The 24850-nt window shown below is 36.9% G+C and overlaps 3 protein-coding genes across 4 annotated transcripts in view; all 3 read left to right on the forward strand.

Moving 5' to 3' along the window:
* Window positions 1–1621: 1621 nt before the first annotated feature.
* FBW2 (F-BOX WITH WD-40 2) lies at window positions 1622–4426 on the forward strand. 2 transcript variants are annotated; one of them, XM_021952528.2, is made up of 3 exons: window positions 1622–1911; window positions 2964–3280; window positions 3590–4426. In XM_021952528.2, the coding sequence occupies exons 2-3, from the start codon at window positions 2973–2975 to the stop codon at window positions 4266–4268; spliced, it is 987 nt and encodes a 328-aa protein (XP_021808220.1). In that variant the 5' UTR covers window positions 1622–1911; window positions 2964–2972; the 3' UTR covers window positions 4269–4426. The 2 variants fall into 2 exon arrangements, with proteins under 2 accessions (XP_021808220.1, XP_021808221.1); XM_021952529.2 differs by lacking the exon at window positions 1622–1911 and adding an exon at window positions 2001–2383.
* Window positions 4427–15768: 11342 nt separating this feature from the next.
* On the forward strand, window positions 15769–19984 carry LOC110751926 (phospho-2-dehydro-3-deoxyheptonate aldolase 1, chloroplastic-like). Its single transcript, XM_021952481.2, has 5 exons — window positions 15769–16434; window positions 16659–16936; window positions 17579–17855; window positions 18144–18389; window positions 19523–19984. Exons 1-5 carry the CDS (start codon window positions 15880–15882, stop codon window positions 19787–19789), a joined length of 1623 nt encoding a protein of 540 aa, XP_021808173.1. The 5' UTR covers window positions 15769–15879; the 3' UTR covers window positions 19790–19984.
* Window positions 19985–20968: 984 nt separating this feature from the next.
* Window positions 20969–24850, forward strand: part of LOC110751954 (putative glycosyltransferase) — an 8571-nt gene continuing 4689 nt past the window's right edge. The window contains exons 1-8 of the mRNA XM_088249633.1: window positions 20969–21326; window positions 21604–21714; window positions 21812–21867; window positions 22016–22158; window positions 23142–23339; window positions 23436–23635; window positions 24198–24297; window positions 24393–24844. Coding sequence (XP_088105759.1) covers window positions 21178–21326; window positions 21604–21714; window positions 21812–21867; window positions 22016–22158; window positions 23142–23339; window positions 23436–23635; window positions 24198–24297; window positions 24393–24844 — 1409 coding nt within the window. The 5' untranslated portion in view covers window positions 20969–21177. The remainder of the gene's footprint in view (window positions 21327–21603; window positions 21715–21811; window positions 21868–22015; window positions 22159–23141; window positions 23340–23435; window positions 23636–24197; window positions 24298–24392; window positions 24845–24850) is intronic.

Below are 24850 nucleotides of genomic sequence, written 5' to 3' on the forward strand. Positions count from 1 at the left end.
TTAACCATGGAAAGTCAAAAGGAAAAAAGTATATTTTCCAAAGCATAATATATACTTATTAATAAAATTAGGAATTGTACAGAACATGGGTACCACCAAATTGCCTTCCTATAACAAGAGAAAAACTTGCATTGTCTTGTTTATTTTATCTCTTTTGTTCATTTCACTTATTAAAAACAGAGAGAAATAAGACCATCATTATATGCATGTTTTTCATGACCAATTTGTACCTATGAACAATTTAGCACTAAATGCATTCCTTTTTTATTTTATTTATTTCATATTTGTAATAGAGGTATAATTGAAAAACTAAACAAAGTTTGGGTGGCTCCATTATTGTAATGGTTTTTTTGTGGCTAGTTTGTATTAGTCATTTGTGACTAGTGACTTTTTTGGATGAATTATGAATGCAATCATAGAATTTCTTAACAAAAAAAAAAATACAAATTTGTTTCTATTCCTAGACAAACCAAACGTGAAAGGGAAATAAAGTTGTGTTTTCTGGATACTTTCCTAGTATTACCAAACATGTGGAAAGAATTTTCAATTTCTCATCCATTGGAAAAAAAAAAAATGACATAGTAAATGATTTTCCATCAAATCCTTAGCGCGAACCAAATGGGACCTAAAATCAAAATACAAAATTCATGCACGCCGTAAACGAATATCAACCATTAATGCATGTGAGATTCATTTGCCATTATAATTCATGATTATAATGTTGCACCCAATCTCAATGCCCATGTCGTAGGTCTACAACAACTCATTTTTTTGTTTATCTAGATAGTAGGTCCCAAATCCTTATCCCAATCTAAATCAAGTAGTGTGTTACACGAAACTAATGAAAGATCCCACACAAACAAAGTCACAAGAATAAGATAAATTTCTAGTAATAATAGTAGCTATTTCCAGAAGAATTGTTAACAAACTTGGCGTTCCATAAAAATGGAACACAGACAAAAGGGTAAACAAGCAAGAATGGCATGGCAAATACATTATTGTTGCATTCTTCTTCACTTTTCAATCTGACTTTGCCCACATGCCCAACCTGCATTTACTGCACATCCAAACAGATTTAACTCAGATTCATAGGAAAAAGAAAAAGAAATAAACTTATTGACTGTAGCAAAGAATCCCATGTTTGAAACCGGAAAGGTTGCAGAGAGTAAAACTGAACCTGTAGGTTGAAAAACTTGAATTTAAAACCTTGGTCTTTAACTATGGTCAATGTATTTAACCAACCCAGTTTCAAGTTTCTATATTTTCGACCTAGTGTTTAAAAAAATCAGAGAGTGCCATAATTTCCAGTGTCCAGATGGTTCACCACCTCTCTCTCTCACTCCTCTAAGCCACCGACTCGTGTCGGTGCCTCCCTTTCCCACAAACCCCAGTTGGAAATTGTAACTTCTCTCTCTGTCCAAAAAAAAATAGTAACTTCTCTCTCTCTGGTCTCTATCTTTCCACAGTATTTACTGCTCATTTAGTCATCTCACATCCTATCTTTCAGAAAACCCCACATCCTATTTTTAATCACATGTATGTATGTGGATGGATGATGCCAATCACCAAACACCAATATCATTTAACACTATCATTAAACACCCATTTTGACAGTTTTCAGTGTCCAATTTTCATTTATTCATTTTCTAAGTTGGAGTTTTCAATTAAAAATTTCTCCTTATCTAAGTTGGAGAGAGAGAGAGTGTTGAGGTGTAAATCCATCAAATGGGTTCAAATTAGTTTAACCTTTTTCATACCTCATTCATACGTATTTGTTGCTTTTTCACTCTTTGTTTTTGTTTTTACCTTTGTTGTTCTGGATTCTGCTTGCTGGTGGCAGCAGATGGGTTTCATTTTGTAGCTTTCCTCTCTCTCTCTTTCTTTTGCCCTGCGTCTCTGGCGGATAACACGGTGAGTAGTTGCATGATCCAAATCCTGAAAAATAACAAAGCCCACTTCTTTAGGGCGTATAATCAGTGTATGTTGTTACGTTTTAACATATATTTTGTCAAAAAATTTCTTCAAAAAGGAAAAATATTTGTGCAGAAGATAAAAGCTGCAATCTTTTTGCACTATGGTGAACTTGTTTGGAAAGCAGGGGATTTCACACTGCATCTGCAACAGAAAGATGTGGTTTTGTTTGTATAAGCCCGAGTTCAGTGTTGGTCTTTTTGCTTCTGAGGTTTCCAAATGATTAAAAATGAGTTTTCAAAGCCCAAATCTTTATCTCATTTATTCAGTTACCTAGTGGTGTTTTGGCTCTCCTCTAGATCTGTGAGGAGGTCGTCATGCACTTAATGAAACAACCCTTTGATACACATGCAGTGATTTGGACTCTGTTCATCTTATGCCTTCCTCCTCCTGGGTTTTGATTCTTTTATTGGTTGGCCACTGCTTTTAGCTCTCATTTGGACTGAAATCTCTTTTGTTTCACCCATGTTTTGGTTTTATTGCTCACATCTGGGTGTTGCTGGATCTACCACAAGATTTTTAATTTGATATCTTATCTTTGATTTCTTTTTGGTCTTCTTTTGCAGATATTAATTCTTTGAACTTTCTTCTTTCTCTCCCAAATTATTTTCCTTGTCTGTTAATTTTTCTGATTATCTTATCCTACAACTGTATGTTTTATGTTTGTCCATTTTCTGCCTTATATTTTTGCTTTTGTAATTCCTCTTCTGAATTTTCTTGTTTTTATTGGCATAGAAGGGCATTTTGTTTTCCAGCAGTTGTTAATGTTACATGATTAGTGGAAAATATGATGGATTCACTTCTGCTCACGCATTGTATATGAATCTTTATTTCTTTTGGTACCTGCTACAGTGGTTCTCATGAATTTCAGACAAATTCATTCTTTTTACATGAGATTTATCTAAAATGTCATATTTTCTTTCCCATTTTTAATGCTAAGTGTTTGCTCTGAAAACTGATTTTCCACTTGTGGGTTTTCTCGTTTTCTGCAGGCAGACTAGATGGAAGTGGGAACTGATTTTCGGCATTGGGACGAATTAATACCAGATGCATTGGGTCTCATTTTCAGCAACCTTACTCTCCAGGATATACTAACAGTGATCCCAAGGGTTTGCCAATCCTGGAGCAAGGTAGTGATGGGGCCTTACTGTTGGCAAGAGATAGACATTGAGGAATGGAGTAATAGATGCCAGCCTCAGCACCTTGATCGTATGCTTCAAATGCTGATTGCAAGAAGTTGTGGATCGCTCCGAAAGCTGTGTGTTTCTGGCCTCCAGAATGACATGATCTTCTCCTACATCACTGAACAGTAAGCAGAATTCTTTAAATTTTGTTCTAACCCATTAGCTCCTATGTGAATAATGCTCTATGTTTTTGCTCCCATAAATGACCTTTTTTATTTTTTTGCAAACCCATTAGACAGCATAGCATTTAGTATAAGGTGAATCCTCTGGCTCAATCGTGATGATATTCTTATGTACTTGTAGAATCAGTAGTTCAGGCCATGTATTCAATGTCTTTTGTTAATTAAGTTTTTTTGTTCTTTTTGTTTGGGGAAGAGTGGTTTATGATAAATTGGTCCTTTTTTATGTGAGTCCTGTTTTCTTGGTTTTGCAAGTGCTGGTTCTCTTCAGACCTTGAGACTGCCAAGAAGTGAAATAGGTGATTCAATAGTAGAACAGACAGCTGGAAGGCTTTCTACTATCACTTTCTTGGATCTTAGCTACTGTGGCAAAATTGGTTCTCGGGCTTTGGAGGCAATCGGAAAGAACTGTAAATTGCTCGTGGGGTTGTGCCGGAACATGCACCCATTGGACACAGCAGGCAAGCCTTTGATGGATGAGGAGGCTCATGCCATTGCCACCACAATGCCTAGGTTGAAGCACCTTGAGATGGCATACCATCTTATCAGCACAAAAAGCGCTCTTCAAATACTCTCAAGCTGCACCGAGCTCGAGTTTTTGGATTTGAGAGGGTGTTGGGATGTTCAACTTGAGGACAAGTTCCTCAAGGAAAAGTACCCAAAATTGAAGGTTTTAGGGCCTCTTATTCTGGACTACTATGAGAGGAATGAGTGGGAAGATTGCTCCGATTTCTCAGATGCTTCTGAGTATTTGGCATGGGAATTTGTGGCTGGTGAATTGGAGGATTACTATGATGATGATGATGATGTGAGTTATGATGGGATGTGGGATGATGAGGGAAGGCTGGAGGAGCTTGAGCTGAGGTTCTACGAAGGAATTGATCAGAATGGGGATGCAGTGTATGGAGGGTATGGTTGGCCTCCATCTCCTTAATAAATTTGTGTTTTTGTCTGATTTTCAAACTGTTTGCTTTCTCTGTTTTCTAGCATTTCCTTGATGCTTCTGTGTTGAACTTACTATATCTTTTTATGGATATATTATATATATAATCTGTTAATGAAAAATGAAAAAGCATGGTTTGTTTAGTCTCATTTTCCGCCATTGCCTGATGAGTGATGACTTTGTATTTTCCAATAATTGCATACATGGAAAGCAAGCACTGGTTAAGTTGAAAAACAAAGTAGAAAAAGTAGATTTTCTTTTTCTTTTTCACCTAAGCAAAACAGTGGATTTACTTACTGGCTAGCATTTTCCTAGTTGGAATTTACTCTTCTGACTTCTGACACAGATAGCTAGACATTAAGCATCAAAACCTATTTTTGGATCAAAGTTGATGCATATGAATTTCAAAATGAAAATCTCTCTCCCTCACTCATTGTTGCAGGGCCAAGGACCCCATGAGTTCGTTCTAATGAGGTGTATGGCAAGCATGGACATAGGCTAATCCACCTTACTTTTTCAAATACTAAACATGATTAGGATATTTTAAAGAACAATAAAAATAATGATTTGTATAGAATAATATCTAATGTTGATAAGTATGTTATCATTATTCTTCTAAAAAGTTGTTGGTAAAGCTATTTGTGGGGGGGGACAAGAACCAAAACCCCCTTAGAAAAGTGCTAAAAACGAACCAAAGGTACGCAATAATGCAAACCATCATAGAACAAAACGAAACCAAAAACTGCAAAAGCGATAAGTCGGAAGCAGAGACAAGTTTAGGCCACCAAACCAAAGGGAACCATAATGATCAACGCCAAAAGGGATCGAGTTCTTGACCTATCCTAATCGTAATGTAATTTTTTTCCTTTTTCACCACTTGGTCGAACTTCAAGAGTTAACTTTTTTTTTTCTACCAACATTTCGTCAACACTTGGTTAACATAGATGAGGCAACATTATTATTCTTTTTGTTCAAAACAAAAGTTAGTCTTACCCTACTATTATTATAAAATCGTGAGGAATCCTATACATTGTGGAAGAGTTGTTGAGCCTAGATTAGATTATTTATGGAGCTTTTGCACCAAAAGAAAGGAAAGTGATGGTGACATTAGTGATGATGATTGAAGAGGACTTTGAGCTCATCCTGGTAGCCATTTTCACTATCAATTTCATGTAAATAACTAAAATTATACCATGAATCATATTACTATTAAAATATCAGACGAATGGTTCAGATAGCCATTGAGGTCACTTGACATAGACATACTTGGAAAGCAACATATAGCTCAATCAATAGCTCGTATGAAAATTTGAAATTTCCAAAAGTTTGTGGACTTTTGGAGTTGGCTTCTTTGGTTTAGAGATTAGTCATTAGAGACAGATAGCTACTCTTGGGGACGCCCTTTAGTTGTGTGGTGTGGGTAACCGACCAGCCGAGGACACAAGTCGTCTCAAATAATTTCCATAGCCTTGGAGGCTGGTGAGAAAACTGAGCGCATGCCTAAATTTTTTTGGTAATTTTTTATTTTATATTTGCATAAAAAGGCGATAAATTTCATTAGATTAATAGAAAAAAAGAGTATAAAGGAAACAAACTGTAAATGGAGCTATCTCAATAGCAATATGAGATAGATGATTTTATTTTTTTTTAATTACACAATTGAAGTGAAAAAGACGTTGTAAAACCTTTGGTGATGGGTTCATCCAAATTAAGTCCCATAATCACTTAATTAATTAATAGAAAGAAACAGACATGCCGCATGTTACTCTGAGATGTTAATTAATGAATCTTATACGTATTATGAAGTTTTAGAATTCTTTTTCTAAGAGAGTCATGTCAGGGTTAGCGGTTGGTTTTTGTTTTACACGTCATTGGACTAAATTCGAGGAAATTATGGCGGTTGAAAGGGGTTTTAAAAAAGTTATTTTCAAGTGTGATTCTCTCTAGATCGTTTCAGTTTTTCAGCTCGTTCAAGTCACTGGGGAAGTTTTACCCATGGTTGCCGTATTGTTATTGGGATGGTTACCTTTACAGTCTTTGTCCTTTATACTCTTTATTTTTATTGATCTAATAAAATTCTATTGACTTTTATATATATATAAAAAAAAATCTTTTTTAAGACATGGTACTTAATGAGTAAGTCATGATCATACAAATTTTCCCGTTGCCAAAACCAAAAACAAAAAAAGAGAGTATAGTTTAGGCACCTTCATAAGCTTGGTGTTTTAATTTAGGGTGTTTATTTCCCCACTCCTCTTTTGTCCACTTACACTTCATTTTTTGTTATAGTAAAAAGTATTAAAAAAACAAAAGGGAGTGTAAGAAGTGGACAAAATGGGAGTTGGAAAATCAACTCCCTTAATCTGTACTAGGGTTATGAGGAATTGAATTGATGAGGAGTTGGAATCTGAATTCCCATTAAAGGTGTTTACTAAACTATGTGGAATCGGGATAGGAATGATATTGACTCCTTATAAGTTATTTACTAAAGGCATGTTTACTAATCAAGAATTGGGATAAACATGAATCGGAGTATTCAGAAATTAGGTTGAGCATGAATTGGATTAACTTGGAATTGAAGTCAAGTATTCCGATTAAGTTGTTTACCAACTGTTAGGAATCGGAATGAAAACAAAACGAATTTTGATTAAAACTGTTTACTATTGTTAAGAATCGGAATCAAAACCAGTTTGATTACCAATACCACCTCCCCCATTCCGGAATGTCATTGCCCCTATATCAGGAATCAAAGTCATGATTACATGTGAGTCTCGCATCACTTTTCATTCCCAACATGCAAGTAAACAAATGAGTGGTCATGAATGGGAATGACTCTCGTTCATCTCATTCCCTTTCTAGGTGAGTGAACATGCCCTAAATTCTCATGAATCAGAATTATAGCTAGTTTAATTACTAAATTACACTTATTCTAAATAAATTATTGAGTTAAAATGGATGGAAATTTTAGAATTTAAAAATTTATGTGAGGAGATAAAAAGTCATATTCCAATTCCCGATTACCCCTATGTTTACCTCACTCAAAGGAATAAAAGAGTAAGTTGGACTTTTGGTATTAACTATTATACATGAGAGAGAGAGAGAGAGAGAGAGAGAGGGAAACGTGGCCTGAGCAATTACCAGATCTGAGTAGAGATTGTTATAGGTGAATGATAGTTAATACTGCTCATCAAGCATGCTTCCAAGGAATGTTTCTCAATATCTGATTCAGATACGCTTGTTTTTCCTTTGTCTTATATGTCAGTATAATTAACTAGTGAGTACTCACATGAGCAACATTACTCACACATGAGCACATGTGATTCAAGTTTTAGGCCTTTCACTTCCAATTTTATATGACCTTTTTGAGATTTGTGTTGGACCAATCTTTCAATAACCCTTTTTAAAATAAAAAATAAAAAAGAGTTTGATTTAGAGTTTTAGAATTTAGAGCTCCAAGAAATTCCCACGAGGCATGTGGGGGTTACTATTTATACATAAGCTAACAACAATTATTCTTTTTGTTTTTGGACAGATGACAACAATTATTCTTCATTTCAAATATACATGGAGAGAGAGAGATCGTTGTCTTTATGTTATAGTGCTAAACTGTGAATATTATTATCATAACTTAATTAACAACTAAAACTATCCACCCATGCTATATGAATATGTATCGAAAATTAACGTAGAAAGAAGTCATAAGAGTTGAGATAAAATAGAATCTTCTTGAGATTTTAGGTTCGATTCTTCCTTCCTCAATATCACACACATGTGATGTGATAGAAAGATGCCTCATAATTCATAATTCTTGATGATGGATGGAACAAACAAGCAGTACTGGTCCACTGGTTCAGTCTGGTCCCCCAACAACAGCTCACTCAGAAACACTAACCATTTTTCTCCTTCTTTGCCATGCAGAATTCAAATCCCATCAGGACTTTTACCTTGCCAAGTTCTAACAACAAACAAAACGCAAAGCACATGCACTGATTGATGCAGCAGCAGTTGCCTGCAGTGCAAAGTTTAAAAATTACTGTGAAGCTCAGAAACAGTAAAAAAAGAACACTCATGGGTATGTATGGGGCTCTCTTTCCCTTTTCTTTTGTTCGAAATGGACAAACAATGCCCACCAGATGAGAAAAACTGTACCACATAGGGTTTTTGGGGGGGCCCAATAAGTTTTCATAATTTGAGAGGTGGTCCCTGGGTAAAAAAGTACAGAACAGTTTGGTGTAAGGACCAAAGAGCATTCGACCAAAAAAAGGGACCAAAGAGCAATATCTAGGGTTTACAGGAGAAATTGTTAAGGAAGGTAAGCTAAGATGTGGACTTCTTTAGATGTAAGACGCATGTCACGTGACAACCATGCTTTGATTTCGTTTTTTCCTTTTTGTTTTTTAATATCAAACATTGTTGGACAAACTAGGTTTTTGGTATGGATTGGATTGGAGCGGGAGAAGATGGCCTAGAGTTAGTAATGAATTATGATGCGGGATAAATTTACACATGAAAAAGATAAAAGTACGAAAGAATAAAATTTGTTGTGAGTTCCAACTTCCAGCCTATCTAGTCACACGGTGGTCTCAGGATTTTGGGTAAATTCTCTTAACGACTTCGAGTTACAAACTGATTAATTTGGGAAAAAAGAAGAAGAAATGAGTGTAAAATTGAAATTTTGTTGTTTTTTTTTCCAGAATAAAAAGGTGAATTTGTTTAGAAACTAAAATAAAAACTATGATGAATTCTTGGGCTAGTCCCAATGAGAGTAGGCATTTTGCTCTACTTGGGTTGGGTCTAAGTGTGAAAAGTTGGCTTTCAATATTAACCCGATAGCCCAATCTGAACCAAACCCAAGATTGGTGGATTGGGTATTATTGTGAAGGATTGTTTATCACCTCAAGAAGAAATGCCAATCCATATCCAACAAATATGCGCCCTCAACCCCTCATTATAGCATTTCCGCTCGACCTAGAGGCGTGAAACAAGCAATTTGTAAAGCCATTGAAGAAGCGAAAGTCTCAGTAGCCATGAGAGTAGCAGCAACTTCAATAGCCCTTGAACTCTACCATGACGGCTATGTTGCAAACCCTAAACCAAACAAGTGATCAAGTCCTTGGATAAACAGTGGATGAATGTACGTCTCTACCATCAATTCTAGATGAATATTTGGTGGATGGTGTTGTTGTTATTGTTGATATACACTTACTGGAAATAAACATCATGCAGTACAATTATTTAGTGTGATCAATTCATTTATGTGATAACACGTGTATATATTTATTAATTATTTTTTATTCTCCGTCCATGAAATATATCTGATCCTTGAATTGGGAGGAGAAAACCAGTACGATTTGCACTCCCTTAACATCTCATGCATTTGTTGCATAGGAGAGCAATTAAGAAGACAAAAGCTCAACCACATGATTTGTCCTTAAGATATGATCATTTCTATCCATTGTGTCCACACATGCATTTTGCGTGTACAACGCCCTCTCCCCACCCCTTATTTTGGCTAAGTTACAATTATCTACATGCACCAATCAAAATATATGATACAACAAATTATTTTAAATCCTATGTTTAGAGGATATTTGAAGTATTTTTTTTTAAGTGAATTTTGTGGCAGCTTGAGTTTTTTTTTTTTTTTTTTTTTTTAATCTTTGTATATAAGTGATATTGGAGGCGGAAAGAGACGAAGATGAGCATAAGAATATTTACTCTTGCATCCGAGGTTGTAGGTTGATTTCTCCTCTACCAATATTGATTGTTTTTTAGAATGGTAAACCTGAAAACCATAATTGAGTTGAAAGCTTCCTAATATAGTTGCTTATCGGCTAAGAAACAATAGAGATTAACACTGTTGATGCGAAAAAGTGGTTCGGCACTCTTTGGCTCAACTTAGAGATTTTGGGCCTTCGAAATCCTCTAGACCTCGGTGGAGCGTGTGATATGCAATATGAGAAAACGCTCGGTAATACCTAGGGCACAGGTGTGGTACCGGGCGAAGGCTCTCCGATGCTTGAGTAAGTTCGGGTTTAGTAAATTAAACTGACAGATCGTTAGGCTTGTATGCCGTTAGTTCTGATTACCTCCATTTTGGGATGGCTGTCCTCTTTTATAGACCTTGGGAGGTGTGCATATTGTTTAGAATTTCGATGTGGGACTGTGGATGTTGATTATGAGCATGCCACGTGTCCTGGAGAGGGGGTTGCCCTACTGGAAGGATTGGTAGGTTAGGTGCCGAAGGAAACCATGACCAAGCTCGATTTTGTCCACGTGTCTTGTTCTTGTTGGCTGTCTATTTTGGTATAAACAAACACTTAACATAAATTCCTATTAATTAACAAACCTACGACAAAACCATTAAATAAGTGTCACCTTAGCACAATAAAAAAAAAGACCAAAAACAGTCTTTGAGATTACCAAATGATAAAACGTCTTCAACCTTAACTCAATGTTCAAAAAATCAGAAATTTAATTGATGGTTTTTTTAGAATGATTGTGCAAGTCTGAAAACTAATTGAACTGAAAGCTTCCTAATATAGTGCTTATTGGCTAAGCAACAACAGAAACTAATACTTAACAACACAAAACTAACACTTAACATAATTCCTATCTAATTAACAGACTATAACCTAACTATTAGATAAGTTTCATCTCATCACAATACAAAAAGACCAAAATAGCCCTTGAGATTTCTACCACGGGTGTGCCTTCATAACACACTAAAATAGGCAAGGCTCATGTGTTGCAATCCACCTATTCTTAGGGGGGAAAGTTTTCACGATTGAGACTTTAGGGTGGCGGGAGGTGCTCTAGCATGGGCAAGGTTCTCTCCTATGTTGCACCGACACTCCAAACTGCTGGAGTGTCGGAGTGTCGGACACGCCGACACGGCTCCGACACGGCTCCGACACGCGTTGGACACGGTCAACGGCTGGGACACGGTCAAGACACGCCGCCGACACGGTCAAGACACGGCTCCGACACGGTCAAGACACGGCAGGGACCAAATTGAAATTTTGAAAATAAAAATTGGGGTCTAAACGTGAATTTTGAAACTTTAGTGGACTGATTTGAAATATTTTTAAAAAGATGAGTTAAAAGTGGAAAAAGACTTTTTTAAACCTAAATGAATCCCACATTTTTCCCTTTGTTTTCAAATTCTTTTTTTATGTTCTCTATCTCTATTTTCTTTTCTTATCTCCCTTTTCATAGCAGTAGAAGAGTTGAATTTGGTGGTGAGATGAAGATTATTATTATTATTATTTTTTTTTGAAGAGAAACACAACAAAAAGGACGATTCTTTCTTGCAAATCGTGACCAAGAAGGACGATTCCTTCTTGCAAACTCAAGTTAGGCTTCACAGATTTTTAATTTTGTTTCTATGTTGTGTTTTTTGTGTGTGGGTATTTTGTATGATTGTATCTGTTTGGAGCTTTTTTTATTTTTAATAAAAGTCTTGTTATTAGTTGTTGAGTATATTTGAATTTGTTTTATTAATTGGGTATTAGACTATTAGACATAATGAATGTGAACCATGTTTTATTTTGTTTCTCTGTTTTGATGTGTTTTGTATCTTTGTATGATTTTATTTGTATTTGGTTTTTTATTTTTAATAAAAGTCTTGTTTCTCTGTCTTGAAATATTGAGAATTAATTATTATTTTAATTGCCGTGTCCTAGCCGTGTCCGTGTCCTACTTTTTTGAGATTTTCCGTGTCGCCGTGTCGCGTTCCCGTGTCCCCGTATCCGTGTCCGTGCAACATAGGTTCTCTCTTATGGCTATGCTGAAAGAGAATAGGCTACTTGGTTAGACCGATGCTAGAACTCGAACCTAAAACCTTTCCTGGAGAACAATTGCTCCAAACTACTACATAGTGAGTTCTTTACAATAATAACATCTTTAACTACAAGGTAGATATGCTCTTATGAGGTGTCAATTTAAGATAAAGCATGTGAGCTTGGAAGAAAAAAAACTAGATAATGATAAAAATGAATTTAAAGTTGATCTATTATATAGGCTTTCAGCCAAATTGAATTGATGGGATCCAATCCAACAATTATTTAGGCTTTCAGCCAACTTCATTATTTGAAATAAAAAAACATTGATAGATCACACATGGGGGCCAAAATGTTCAGAATGGTCCGAGACTTATATGAGACCAAATTTGACAGTTTGTCACGATTGCACGTGCCTGCTGTGGTGCTTTGGCCTAATTGGAGTAACAAATCATTGTTTTTTTAGTCCCGAAATATAACGTATCATCACTTTCCAATTCCGGTGTCCGCCAGGAGGGAATGGAAGAGGAAACAATCTTTTGACATGAAAATACGTATGTTGGGCCGAACCCAACAAAAAAATTTAATGTACATCCGTTCCTTTTTGTTTGGTTGAGAGAGTATAGGATTGTATTCATAATTTAGTTAAAAAAGATATTAGTCACAAGGGCCAATACAAATTAGTCACAAAGGGTCATTACAATAATGGAGCAGTTTAACATCAAAATTAAGACAACCTTTCTACATAGTACATACAAATAATAGTTTCACATGTTCATATGAATTTTTCTTTATTATTTATATTTTCAATGATTTGTCTATTCATGTATATCAAATTGTAATTTGTAGAGATATAAGTTAAGTCAGTTTGTTATGACAGAGAAAAATTGACAACACAATGCAAAGGGGTAAAATGAGACGATGCAAGAGCAACTCCATCGCTAGACCCAAACCCTGGCAACAGGCCCCCCAAGCCCAGGTTCCCACCTCCAGCGCGCAACCTGAAGCTCGGGCAAGCCCTGGTGCACACTAGCTCGGGCAAGCCCAAGGGCAATTCTTGACTAGGCTCTAGCCCGAAGTCACTGACAGCTCCCAACGAGAAGACACCACGTGGCGCTTCCCGGATGCTCCGATCGGTTTTTGTCCAGAAATCCAACGGACTTGATTTTTTTGGCTAAAAAAAATCGATTTATTCAATTGCCGTTTTATTTAATTTAATGTCATATATATATATATATATATATGTATACATTTATTGCAATTCCAATTTCATTTTTTTAAATAGATTATTTAAGGCAAAACAAAAAAAAGGAAAACCATTACACATGGCTCCTCAAGTGAACAATGCCCGCAATCGGTTCTAGTGGTGCGTTCTGTGTTGGAAATAATGACACTATTACGTCATCCGAAGGAAAATACTCCCCCACGTTGTGATCCGGTGGAACTGCCTCCGCTAATGATTGAGTCGTCTTTGTACTCGATTATGTCGAACTATGAGGACCGGGAGTATTTCAATTGTATGATGAGTGAGTAGGTATTTCAATTGTATGATGAGTGAGATGTGAATTTTATAATAAAAATGGACAAGTGGCAACCGGAAATGTTATCCGAAAATTTTAAGTGAGAAATTTATAATAAATAGTGACATGTGATAAATGAAAATATTATTTGAAAAGCTTATCAAAATTAATAGTTTAAGTATATAAAAAATAAAAAATAAAGTAAAGTGAATAGTATTTGCCCTTGCCCTTACCCTTTAGGGTAGAACAAAAAAAGACAAGGTTGCCACTATTTATGTGAATAGTATCAAACCTTGCCTTACCTTTACGTTGTCCTTGCCTTTTGGGGTGGAGGTGCTCTAAGGAATAACAAGACAACCTAAAATTCATAATAAAAGTACATGAGGAAAGTATGACGTTGTTAAAAACATGTGGTAAGGTGATATTTGACACGAGTACAATTAAATTAAATCGTTAGAAATTTAGAAGTCAATTTGGGCTTATTTTGAAAATTTCCAAATGCAGACCATTTAGAGACGCAAGCTGGGTGAGATCGGCCACATGTGATCAATAACACCGACCGGACCTCTCTATAGTCAGGCTATCTCCCAAAGCCAAACATCCAGAATTTGATGCAAACTTTGCTAGGGAAGCCATGGGAATATACCAAGTCATGGTGCCAAGTTGAAGGACACGTGTCGAGCGTAAAGAGGTGGTGTAATGGGGGTAGGAGAGAGAGAGACAGAGGGAGAGTTGGTGGCGCATGAAGTGGAGGGTAGGTGGGTGAGTTGGACATACATACATGCCCCTTCATTTTCTTCAGTCCATTTGAACAAACTTTATTTTATTTCCATTTTGTAGAATTTTATTTTTCTTGTAACACCAAATAAACCAGGTGGTATAGAACTAAATTCTGCCAAGCAGCCATACGTTGATTAGCTCGGCTCGGCTTGGCTTGGCTTATCATTTGCTCTTTATATATATATTGTTTTTCTTCTACATGAGATAAAAATGTGGGGTTTTTTTTTTTGGTTCTGAAATATAAACGTGCTTTGTTATAAATAAAAAACCTGAAATGCAAAGCGTGGTTTAAACATGAACCACACTTTGTTGCTACTATCTACAAGAACTCTGATTTATAATTTTTTTTAAATAAGTTACACCGAAAGTGCATGTATTAAATACTCAAAAATCGACTCTACTACAACACAAATTATTATTTTATTTCTAACATGATGTGATCTCGTGATTTGGAGTTAGTGGAGTGGATTACCAATGCAACAAAAAAGTTCCTATTAATTTATCATTTATATTTTATTTTAAAATAAAGAAAATGAAACATCTTTAAATTATTTTTTTTTATAAATGCTAAAATTATTGATATCTAGTTAATTGCATTCTCTAAATATAATTTTATGGATCTCCCACTACTTATCATAGTATTCTTGAAGATAAACTCATTTAAACATAAGGTACAATTTTTTGAGTATATCCAAGTGTTTGCTTTGTTTGTCCAAAGATTCAAATATAAAAGGTATAAATTATACGTCAATGTGGGTTGGTTTAGTTAATAAGGTATCTGCATTGTGTGTAGCCCCATTAGTGTTCGAGTTTCGCTATGAACAGTCTGGTGCACAATCTGTAATTTCATACATTAATTCATATCAATGATAGCTGATAGTTGGGTGCCACGCATAAGTCATTTCGACTAGAGATTGTGTGTCTGCCCTAAAGCTGATAATGACAGTAGTCATTCTCCCCCTAAACCTTTTTCGACCAAAAAAAGGGTATAAATCATCTTGTTCCAATGCTCACATTTTAATCTCGGAACCACCCATGTGATTAGTGCTGCAGCATTTTCCACATTTGTAATAATAGAACATATTATAACTCATATTTTTGTTTTGTTAAGCGTATAATAATTCAGATGGACCGAAGAAAAAATATAATAAAATAAAATTCAGCTCGGCTCCCACGGCCTACGCAGCCTCTTAATCATATCATTACCCACCCTCGTTTCACCACCACCTACCCTTTGCAAAGATATCAACTCATTCCAAGCAATTGACTTTCTTTCCAAAATTGTTGACAATTGAAATTACAAAACTATCCTTCGATACCAAGAGAACCCCAAAACTACCCACACTCTGGCCTCAACGGCCCACCACCGCGTCTCTGCGAAGACACCCTGTTTCCTTATAAAACCCTCTCAATCTGTAACTCATCTTCCTCAGGTACTCTCTGAGATTTCTCTCTGCGATCTCATTTGTACCTTTAACATAAAAATAAAGAAGAGAAAAATCTTTACAAAATCCAATAACAATGGCTCTCACAAGCAGCAGCTCTTTGATTCCCACCAAATCTGCCTTCATTCAAGGCCAGTCTCTCTTACCCTCTCCGAGAACTCACCAACCCTCTCTGCCCATCAGGCCCGTCAGGCCAATCGTGGCCGTTCATGCAGCTGAGCCTGCCAAGAACCCAGTTGTCTCCGATAAGCCAACTAAGCAGCAAAGTGCTCCAACGACATCGTCTCCTTCTTCTTCGGTGAAGACCCACAATGCAGTTCCGGCGAAATGGAGCGTGGAGACCTGGAAATCCAAGAAGGCGCTCCAATTGCCCGACTACCCAAATCAGGAAGATCTCGAGTCGGTGCTTCGGACCATCGAATCGTTCCCTCCTATTGTGTTCGCTGGGGAGGCTCGGAGCCTAGAGGAGCGTATTGGTGAGGCCGCCATGGGCAACGCGTTTCTTCTTCAAGGTGGGGACTGCGCTGAGAGCTTCAAGGAGTTCAATGCCAATAACATTCGTGACACCTTCAGAATTCTCCTCCAAATGGGTGTCGTTTTGATGTTCGGAGGCCAAATGCCCGTTGTCAAGGTCAGGAATTTCCTCTAAATTATATGAAAGTTTCTGGGTAATTTGTTTTTGCTTGAAAGTTGAGTAATTTCTGTGAAAGTTTGGGAATTGAAGGGAATTATGAATCAGGGTCATGATTGGTTTTTTTTTCTTTTCTGGGTTCGTTGTTTTTTTGATTGGAATTTGATTAATTTGTGTATAGTTTTGAGAATTAAAGTGGATTGTGGTCGTGGTTGGTTTTTTAGGTGGGAAGAATGGCGGGTCAGTTTGCGAAGCCAAGATCGGATGCTTTTGAGGAGAAGGATGGTGTGAAGCTGCCGAGTTACAGAGGGGACAATGTGAACGGAGACGCGTTCGATTTAAAGTCGAGGACTCCGGACCCTCAGAGACTGATCAGAGCCTACTGTCAATCTGCGGCTACTCTCAACCTTCTCAGGGCCTTCGCTACTGGTGGTTATGCAGCTATGCAGAGGGTCACACAGTGGAACTTGGATTTCACAGAGCACAGCGAGCAGGGTGATAGGTATGTTTCCTCAGTTTTACTATTTTAGATTGGTGACAGTGGAACTTGGATTTCACAAGCGAAAGACTTATTTACGAGAAAGTAATTTTAATTTGGTCTGAGTTTGATGTTTATCCCATATATACCCTCAAATCATTATCATTGCCTTGCCTGTCTGTTTGTTTCATTTCATATACTCAGTATATTCGTCCTTTAGATGTGTAAAGACCTTTTAACCTTTTTATGTCTTTTGTGCTATGCCCCGCAAAGATTTATGCACATGCAGAATCTTAGTCTGCTTTTCGCCAATGAATTTTCGGGCCACACTGAGTAATCTTTTAGTGCGTGTGTTTATAGTGATGGATACTTAACCTTAACCTTACTCGATGGTGTTTTGGTTTGTTCCTTCAAATAATCCAAAATCACATTCCTTTTGAGGCGGTAATGACTCATTGCAAGTTGTTTTTCAAAAAATTGTTGGAATCATATTCACATGATTTGAAGTGTGCCAAGCTTCTAATTTCAATTTGGTTAGGTTTGGTATTCATTCAATTGGAATGTATATTGATATGACTTTAAGTGTACCAAACTTTGAATTTTAATTTAATTAGGGTTGGTAATAATTTTACCTAATAACATGTTTATCCTGTTTTGGCATGGCAGATACCGGGAACTAGCTTCCCGGGTTGATGAGGCCCTTGGATTCATGACTGCAGCTGGGCTTACAGTTGACCACCCTATCATGACAACCACTGAGTTCTGGACATCTCATGAGTGCTTGCTCTTGCCTTATGAGCAGTCTCTTACAAGGTTGGATTCAACTTCCGGCCTTTACTATGATTGCTCTGCCCATATGCTTTGGGCTGGTGAGCGTACCAGGCAACTGGATGGTGCCCATGTTGAGTTCCTAAGAGGTGTTGCCAATCCCCTTGGAATCAAGGTAATTCATATCTCATATGGTGCATATGTCCAGTTCAATCAAATCATCTTTCCATATGTTGCTAAGATTACAGAAAAATGATATTGCTATGTCTAAATGGAGCAATGGCTCTTATATGAGGTTCAAGTTTGTAATAATAAACTAAATTGAAATGAATCATGTTTTGTCGAACTTCACTTTTGACTACTACGTGATTTTGACGCAGTTTGTAATTTAATGTGCATGACATTCTTATGGAATTTAATTATCGTGGAGGAGACTAATATAGGATCGCTCTTTGTGATGCAGGTGAGCGATAAGATGGATCCAAATGAGCTTGTTAAGCTCATTGAGATTTTGAATCCTCAGAATAAAGCCGGTAGGATAACGGTGATCACAAGAATGGGAGCTGAGAACATGAGAGTGAAACTTCCTCATCTTATTAGGGCGGTCCGCAGGGCAGGACAGATTGTCACATGGGTTAGTGACCCAATGCATGGAAACACCATAAAAGCTCCATGTGGCCTCAAAACACGCCCTTTTGACGCCATAAGGGTACGATTCTTATCTTTTTCCTTTTTTGCTTTGTTCAACTGTTAGCTTTACTGTTCTCATGTTGCCGGTTTGTGGGCAAAGGTTATTCTTTGGAATTCAAATCATATGCTTGTCACTTGTTTCTTTATACTGCAGAACATTGGCCATTTGAAACACATGGAGGAACATATAACACAAAACAAGAATTATAGGCATTTTAGGATGAAAATGAAGTATAACAAGAAATAGGAAAAAGGGAACAAGTAGAAAAAATAAATTAAGCTGTCTTAGTTGATGTGATAATAAATATAAAGGCTAAGTTGGTTCAGTGCAACTAATAGAGTAAATAATAAATGATTTTGTTGAAAGCTTAGCAGCCATGTGAACACAAAATAACTTTGATTTTTCTTGCACTTTGCCTAATCAAATGCTTGTAGTCATGGTGCTTTCCGTATTTTAATTTAGCTTTCTTGAATCATGAGAACCCACTGAACGACAATATTTTATCACCATTTGCTATTGGCTTCTTCACTTAATGGATCTAGTCATCCACCAGTTTTTGCAATTAAGACAAGGCCAAATTTCTGGTCTTCACAGTCGATATTGTTGAACAATTTAGAAGTTTGTTTGGGGTGGGGGCAGCCATCAAGTGTCCCGTTTGGTGGGCATTCTGTATCTTTAAAGAAAGACATCCTCATCTTCTAGCAATTGACTCGTAAGAAGGTGCAAGATTCTGGTATATTAGGTGGGAAGGACTTGTAGACGTTAGGTATAACAGTTGTAAGATTTTTTTTTTTTTTTTTTGGGTGGGGGTTGGAGAAAAAGGGGGAAAATATTGGTGGAATGTTTTAAAAGGAAAAATCTGATAGGTAAATGATTGTTTTGAAATCGACTTGGAATCGATCTTGCGTCACAAGCTACTCATTTTCTTAGCAAGAAACCAAAAAAGTCCTCTTTTGCACAATGCTTTCCTTGATGACTTCTTGTTTATAATTATTACTTTGGTAGGTTGGATATTGCTTTACATGAGTTGTTTTCTGTGGTTGGTTGGACATTGTATATGAGTATATCTGTTTATTCGTGCGAATTAGAAATATTTAATTAAAAGGGATGTCTCATCTGTACCAAAACTTTATTATTTGTTATCTGTCCAGGCCGAGGTGAGAGCATTCTTTGATGTGCATGAGCAAGAAGGAAGCCACCCAGGAGGTGTTCATCTAGAGATGACAGGCCAGAATGTGACAGAATGCATTGGAGGGTCGCGCACTGTGACATTTGATGACCTTAGCTCACGCTACCATACTCACTGTGACCCAAGGCTCAATGCCTCACAATCTCTCGAGCTTGCCTTCATCATCGCCGAACGCCTTAGAAGAAGAAGGATCAAGTCACAGAGCTCCGTCACCTCGTTAGGTCTGTAGAATTGTTTAAGGCTTTAAACATTGTGGTTGTTATTCTTTTTTTTTCTTTTTTTTTCTTTTAAAGTTATTAGTGGCTGTGTAATATGTCACCGTCTTTAGAGTTAAATTTATGATGCGTGTTGTATCTGTATACTGGAAGTGATGCTTTGAGGCTTTCAACGGAAACAGAAATAAATTGAAACGTTTACTGGATAATGCGTCCAATTTTGGTGCGTTAATATTTAATGTTCTTTCAATGTGATGTGAATAATATTATTGTTTTAAAATTCATATTGGAGGACATAATAGGTGGACCAAGTTGAATAAATAACTTCGACCAAAAAAAAAAAAGGTTGAATAAAGAAGAAGTCCACAAAGTTTATGAACCTTGGATTTGGTAGGGCTTCAAATCAATCTGTCAGCCCAAATTTGTTTGAGTACTCGAGTTGAAGTTGAGTGTCTTTGGGTCAGAATTGATGGGTTTTGTTTTCTCTCTATGAGATATGGGGGACAAAAGATGGGTTTTGTTCTTCGTATCAATGAGAGGACATGTTTTTTTATTATTGGGGTTAGAGATGAGAGGAACTGCTCAGCGAATGAAAACTGGAAAGAGTCTTGAATGGGGCAGGTCCATGGAAATTCATCGTGAAACTGGCCTGATATTTCCTTTAGTTGTCACACGATAGAGGATGAGACAAGTTATACCTTTGTCACATAAGAAGGCAACGCGTCACACACCATATTAGCTTTACAAAAATGTGAAAAATTTGATGTTGTTAGATAGTTCAGAGATGAAAATGTTGATTGTGGCAAGACAAGCAAAAATATCACATTTTTCAGTTCCCTAAACTGGAAGAGAATGCCAACATGGTCTAGTCCAATGAAAAAATGATATTGACTTGCAGACCATGATATTAAGTTCGAACCCTCGAAAGAGATATATCTTCAATTGCCTATGTTAAATTAAACAATTCAATATATGAAAGGGGACTTTTTAATCATTAACCTTTTAATTTATTTTCTAAAGGTGTAAAGGTACGAAAATAATTAATGAGAACAGAGAAAAATAAATTTCGGAATTTTTTCAAGAGGATAATGAGCAAAAAAAATTCAAGAAGAAAGAAGAGAATAATAGCTGCTATATTCGCGCTTTTCTTTAAAACACCGTATAGCGCGAATATTTGGTCCACCTCTCCACCAAAAAACCCAAAAAAAGGAAAATTCGAAATAGCGTGAAAATTCCGCGTACACGGTATAGCCGCTGCACAAAAAAACACGTTACATCGACGCGGCAAATCCGATTGCAAAAACCCAAAGCCCTCGCCTCTCCCTCTCTCTCTTCTCTTCTCTTCTTGCATTTTCATACTCACAATTTCACAACATACAGCTTTCTATCAATTCCAATTGCAATGGAGAATTCTGAAGCCCCTGCGTTGGGTCTCAGAGATCGCAGGTCAGATGCTCTCGGAGACTTCCGAGTCCTCCCTGACGACCTCATCTGTGACATCTTGGAATACCTGACCCCTCGCGACGTTGCTCGTCTCGCTTCCGTTAGCAGGTTCTTCAATCCACCGCCTTTGTTTTTTTCTCTTTAGCTCTCACTTTCCCATTTGAATTTTGAATTTTGAATTTTGGGATTTCGATACGTGTTTCTACGCGAAATGTTTGTATTCTGATTCAAAGTTAGCATTTTGGTCATTGGTTCAATTGCAGAATCTTATGGAGATGCTCATAAATTTAGATTTTAGTTTTGGATTAAATTTCATTTTTTCCATACAAGGCCAAAGATTTCATTTTTCCTGTTACTTATGTATTTGCTGCTCTTTGGTATGCAGTGTGATGTACATACTATGCAATGAAGAGCCGCTTTGGATGAGTATATGCCTTAGCAGACTAGATGGTCCACTTCAGTATAAAGGTTCCTGGAAAAAGACGGCACTGCATTTGTATGTATCAGAGTATAAATTATGCTTTTTTTCTGCTTTCTAACTCTACATTAAGTTTTCGGAATTTGAGACCACGGTTTTGTATTTTTGAATGCAGAGAGCATGTACCATATGAATGTGACGAGGCTTGCAGAAAACCACTTAATTTTGATGGTAATTGATATCATGTATTTTGAATAGAGCTCACCTTCCGGAGGCTCTTGTTATTTTATGATGGTGCAAAATCTTCTTTGAGTATATTTCATTTATTTATTTATTTCCCCACTGAAGGTTTTAGTTATTGCCTATCCACTTGCTGCAGGATTCAACTCGTTGTTCTTGTACAGAAGATTTTACAGGTGCCATACCACATTGGATAGTTTTTCTTTTGACGATGGGAATGTGGAAAGAAAGAAAAACCCCACTTTGGAAGAGTTTTCTCGTGACTATGATGGGAAGAAACCGGTATAGTGATGATGATTCATTTTTGAATTAACACAGTGGGATTAAGATTTCCATCTTCCTCCCATTGATTATATGCAGACACAATCTTCTGTTAAATTATGGTTTTACATTAGAGAGAAGGATGCTCTTTCATTGGGCCCGCTTGGACATATAGGAGTTGGATCTTGACCCACAAATGTGTTTTAAGTTTTTAGAGACTGATGACATATCACAGAACAAATCAAAGATAGTTTCTTTTCCAATTTCAAGAATGCTTTTTTCATATCTTCACCACTGCCACCACTCAATTAACACTTTTCCACAACGTACCACCCCTGCTGCTAATTCAACCACAACACACCCTCCATTACCATCCCCTCGGCATCATCACCAGTAACGCAGCACCAACATTAGCACCTTTCTGTTACCGTCCCATCGGCATCATTACCAGTAACACTTTACTAAACACAACCCCAGCTGTCACTATTCACTACCACAGCCTACCACGTCTGTTGGAAAACGAACCAATAAACCCCCTTTAATCCTTAAATCACCAGTACCTTTATGCCCGCTTTGGCCATGCTTCTGATTTCACAGCTTCAAATTTCCACACTCCCCCAATGACCTAAAGTGTACTACCAAGCTTTCATCTCCAATTTTGCAAATTCTAGCATGTCGTGACTAGCTATTTGTTTTTCCAAAGCAGTTTTAAACTACAGATAGAACCAAAAAGTTTCACATTTTGATTGTAGTCACCATTTGACTAGTGTTCTCTATGGTATTTATTTTATTCTGGGAGAGAAAAAGGGAAACAGGAGATGAAAACCTGGGGTTTTACCAAATTTGACCTTTCCATATGCCAAAATTTGACTTAGTAGAGGTTCTTGTACTATTGAGCATTTTTAGTTGCAAATCGGTAATCAAGATTAGTGTGCAGTTATGCTTGTATATACGGACTGGTGGTTTATGTTATTCACATAGTTTGCTGCCAAAAAATTAACCAGGTTTTACTCACTGGATTGGCTGATGCTTGGCCTGCAAGGCGTACATGGACATTTGACCAGTTATTGCAGAATTATGGAGATATAGGTTTCAAGATTTCGCAAAGGAGTGCACGCAAAGTCTCAATGAAATTCAAAGATTATGTTGCATACTTGAAAATTCAGCATGATGAGGATCCCCTGTATATTTTCGATCACAAGGTGCTCAATGGGTCTGTGTGTCTGTGTGAGTACATATTTGTATGATTTTTCTTTTTATTCTTATGATGTGCAATGTAACTTTTTTTTTTAAAGCAGTTTGGAGAGGTTGTTCCGGCCCTGTTGAAAGATTACAGTATACCTGATCTATTTCAAGAGGACTTTTTTGATGTTTTAGATAGAGAGAAGCGACCTCCATTTAGATGGCTCATTATTGGGCCACAGAGGTCTGGTGCCTCTTGGCATGTTGATCCAGCTCTTACCAGTGCCTGGAATACGCTACTAGTCGGACGTAAGAGGTAAAGTTCATTTTTTTTCTCAAGAGCTCATGTAGTTAAGAATATGATACTGTTAATGGAATCCATTCTATGATTTAGTTAAGAGGTACAGCTTATGCTTGTGCTAGTTGAGGACCTGGGGTTGATAAAACTGTTGCATTTTATGAATACTATGTTTGTTCTGCTGCTGTTTCTAAATTTTGTACCAATTATAGTCTCATTTGTGCTCCTCTGTAGTCCAGGTTGGATTTGGTTTACTGATATTTTCTTTATTCTTTTTGTCTTCCCAACTCCTCCCAAGTTCTCCTTAATCTGATCGTTAATGGATAGGTCCTGATCTTATGCCTAAAGCATGAGGATACGGCTGACCAAGAAAGACTAAGGAATATCATCAAAATATTCATCTAATGCATTCCATAAACCACATACTTTCTGCCCTCATGATTATTCCACCATACATCATTTCCCTTTTGTTGAATTGGCTGAATAATGTTGTTCTCATATTTTTTGTTTTCTTTTTTGGGACTGTTTGCAATTAAATAATTTAGGTCTAGGAGGTAACCCAGCTATTATGTTTGTGAAGGTGGGCCCTGTATCCTCCAGGAAAGGTACCTCTAGGTGTCACAGTACATGTAAACGAAGAAGATGGTGATGTCAATATTGAAACTCCATCTTCACTGCAGGTATTTTTTTCAGATATATCCAATCCTCTGGTTTTTCATATTTTTTTATTGTGAGTGTTAAGTTGTTATTATTGTTTCCTTTTATTGTGTTTCAGTGGTGGCTAGATTTTTATCCACTTCTTGCTGATGAAGACAAGCCAATAGAGTGTACGCAACTGCCAGGGGAAACAATTTTCGTTCCAAGTGGATGGTGGCACTGCGTCCTAAATCTGGAGCCAAGTATTGCTGTTACTCAAAACTTTGTCAATCCCAAAAACTTTGAGTTTGTGTGTTTGGATATGACACCTGGGTATCGTCATAAGGGAGTTTGCCGTGCTGGATTACTTGCACATGAAAAAGGCAATTATGAGGATGCCACAAATAATATACTATATGATAGAGATGATTCTAGTTTCTCAGATCTGACTAGGAAAGAGAAAAGAGTCAGAACTCTCGAACCTGTAGAAAATCAAAGAAGTGGAAGTATGAGGAATGGTGCCTATAATGACCATAATTTACAAAAAAGAAGTTACCAGGGTTTTTCTTATGATGTCAATTTCTTAGCCGTGTATCT

Source organism: Prunus avium, chromosome 1 (genome assembly GCF_965620075.1).
Source record: "Prunus avium chromosome 1, drPruAviu1.hap1.1, whole genome shotgun sequence".
Lineage (NCBI taxonomy): Eukaryota > Viridiplantae > Streptophyta > Magnoliopsida > Rosales > Rosaceae > Prunus > Prunus avium.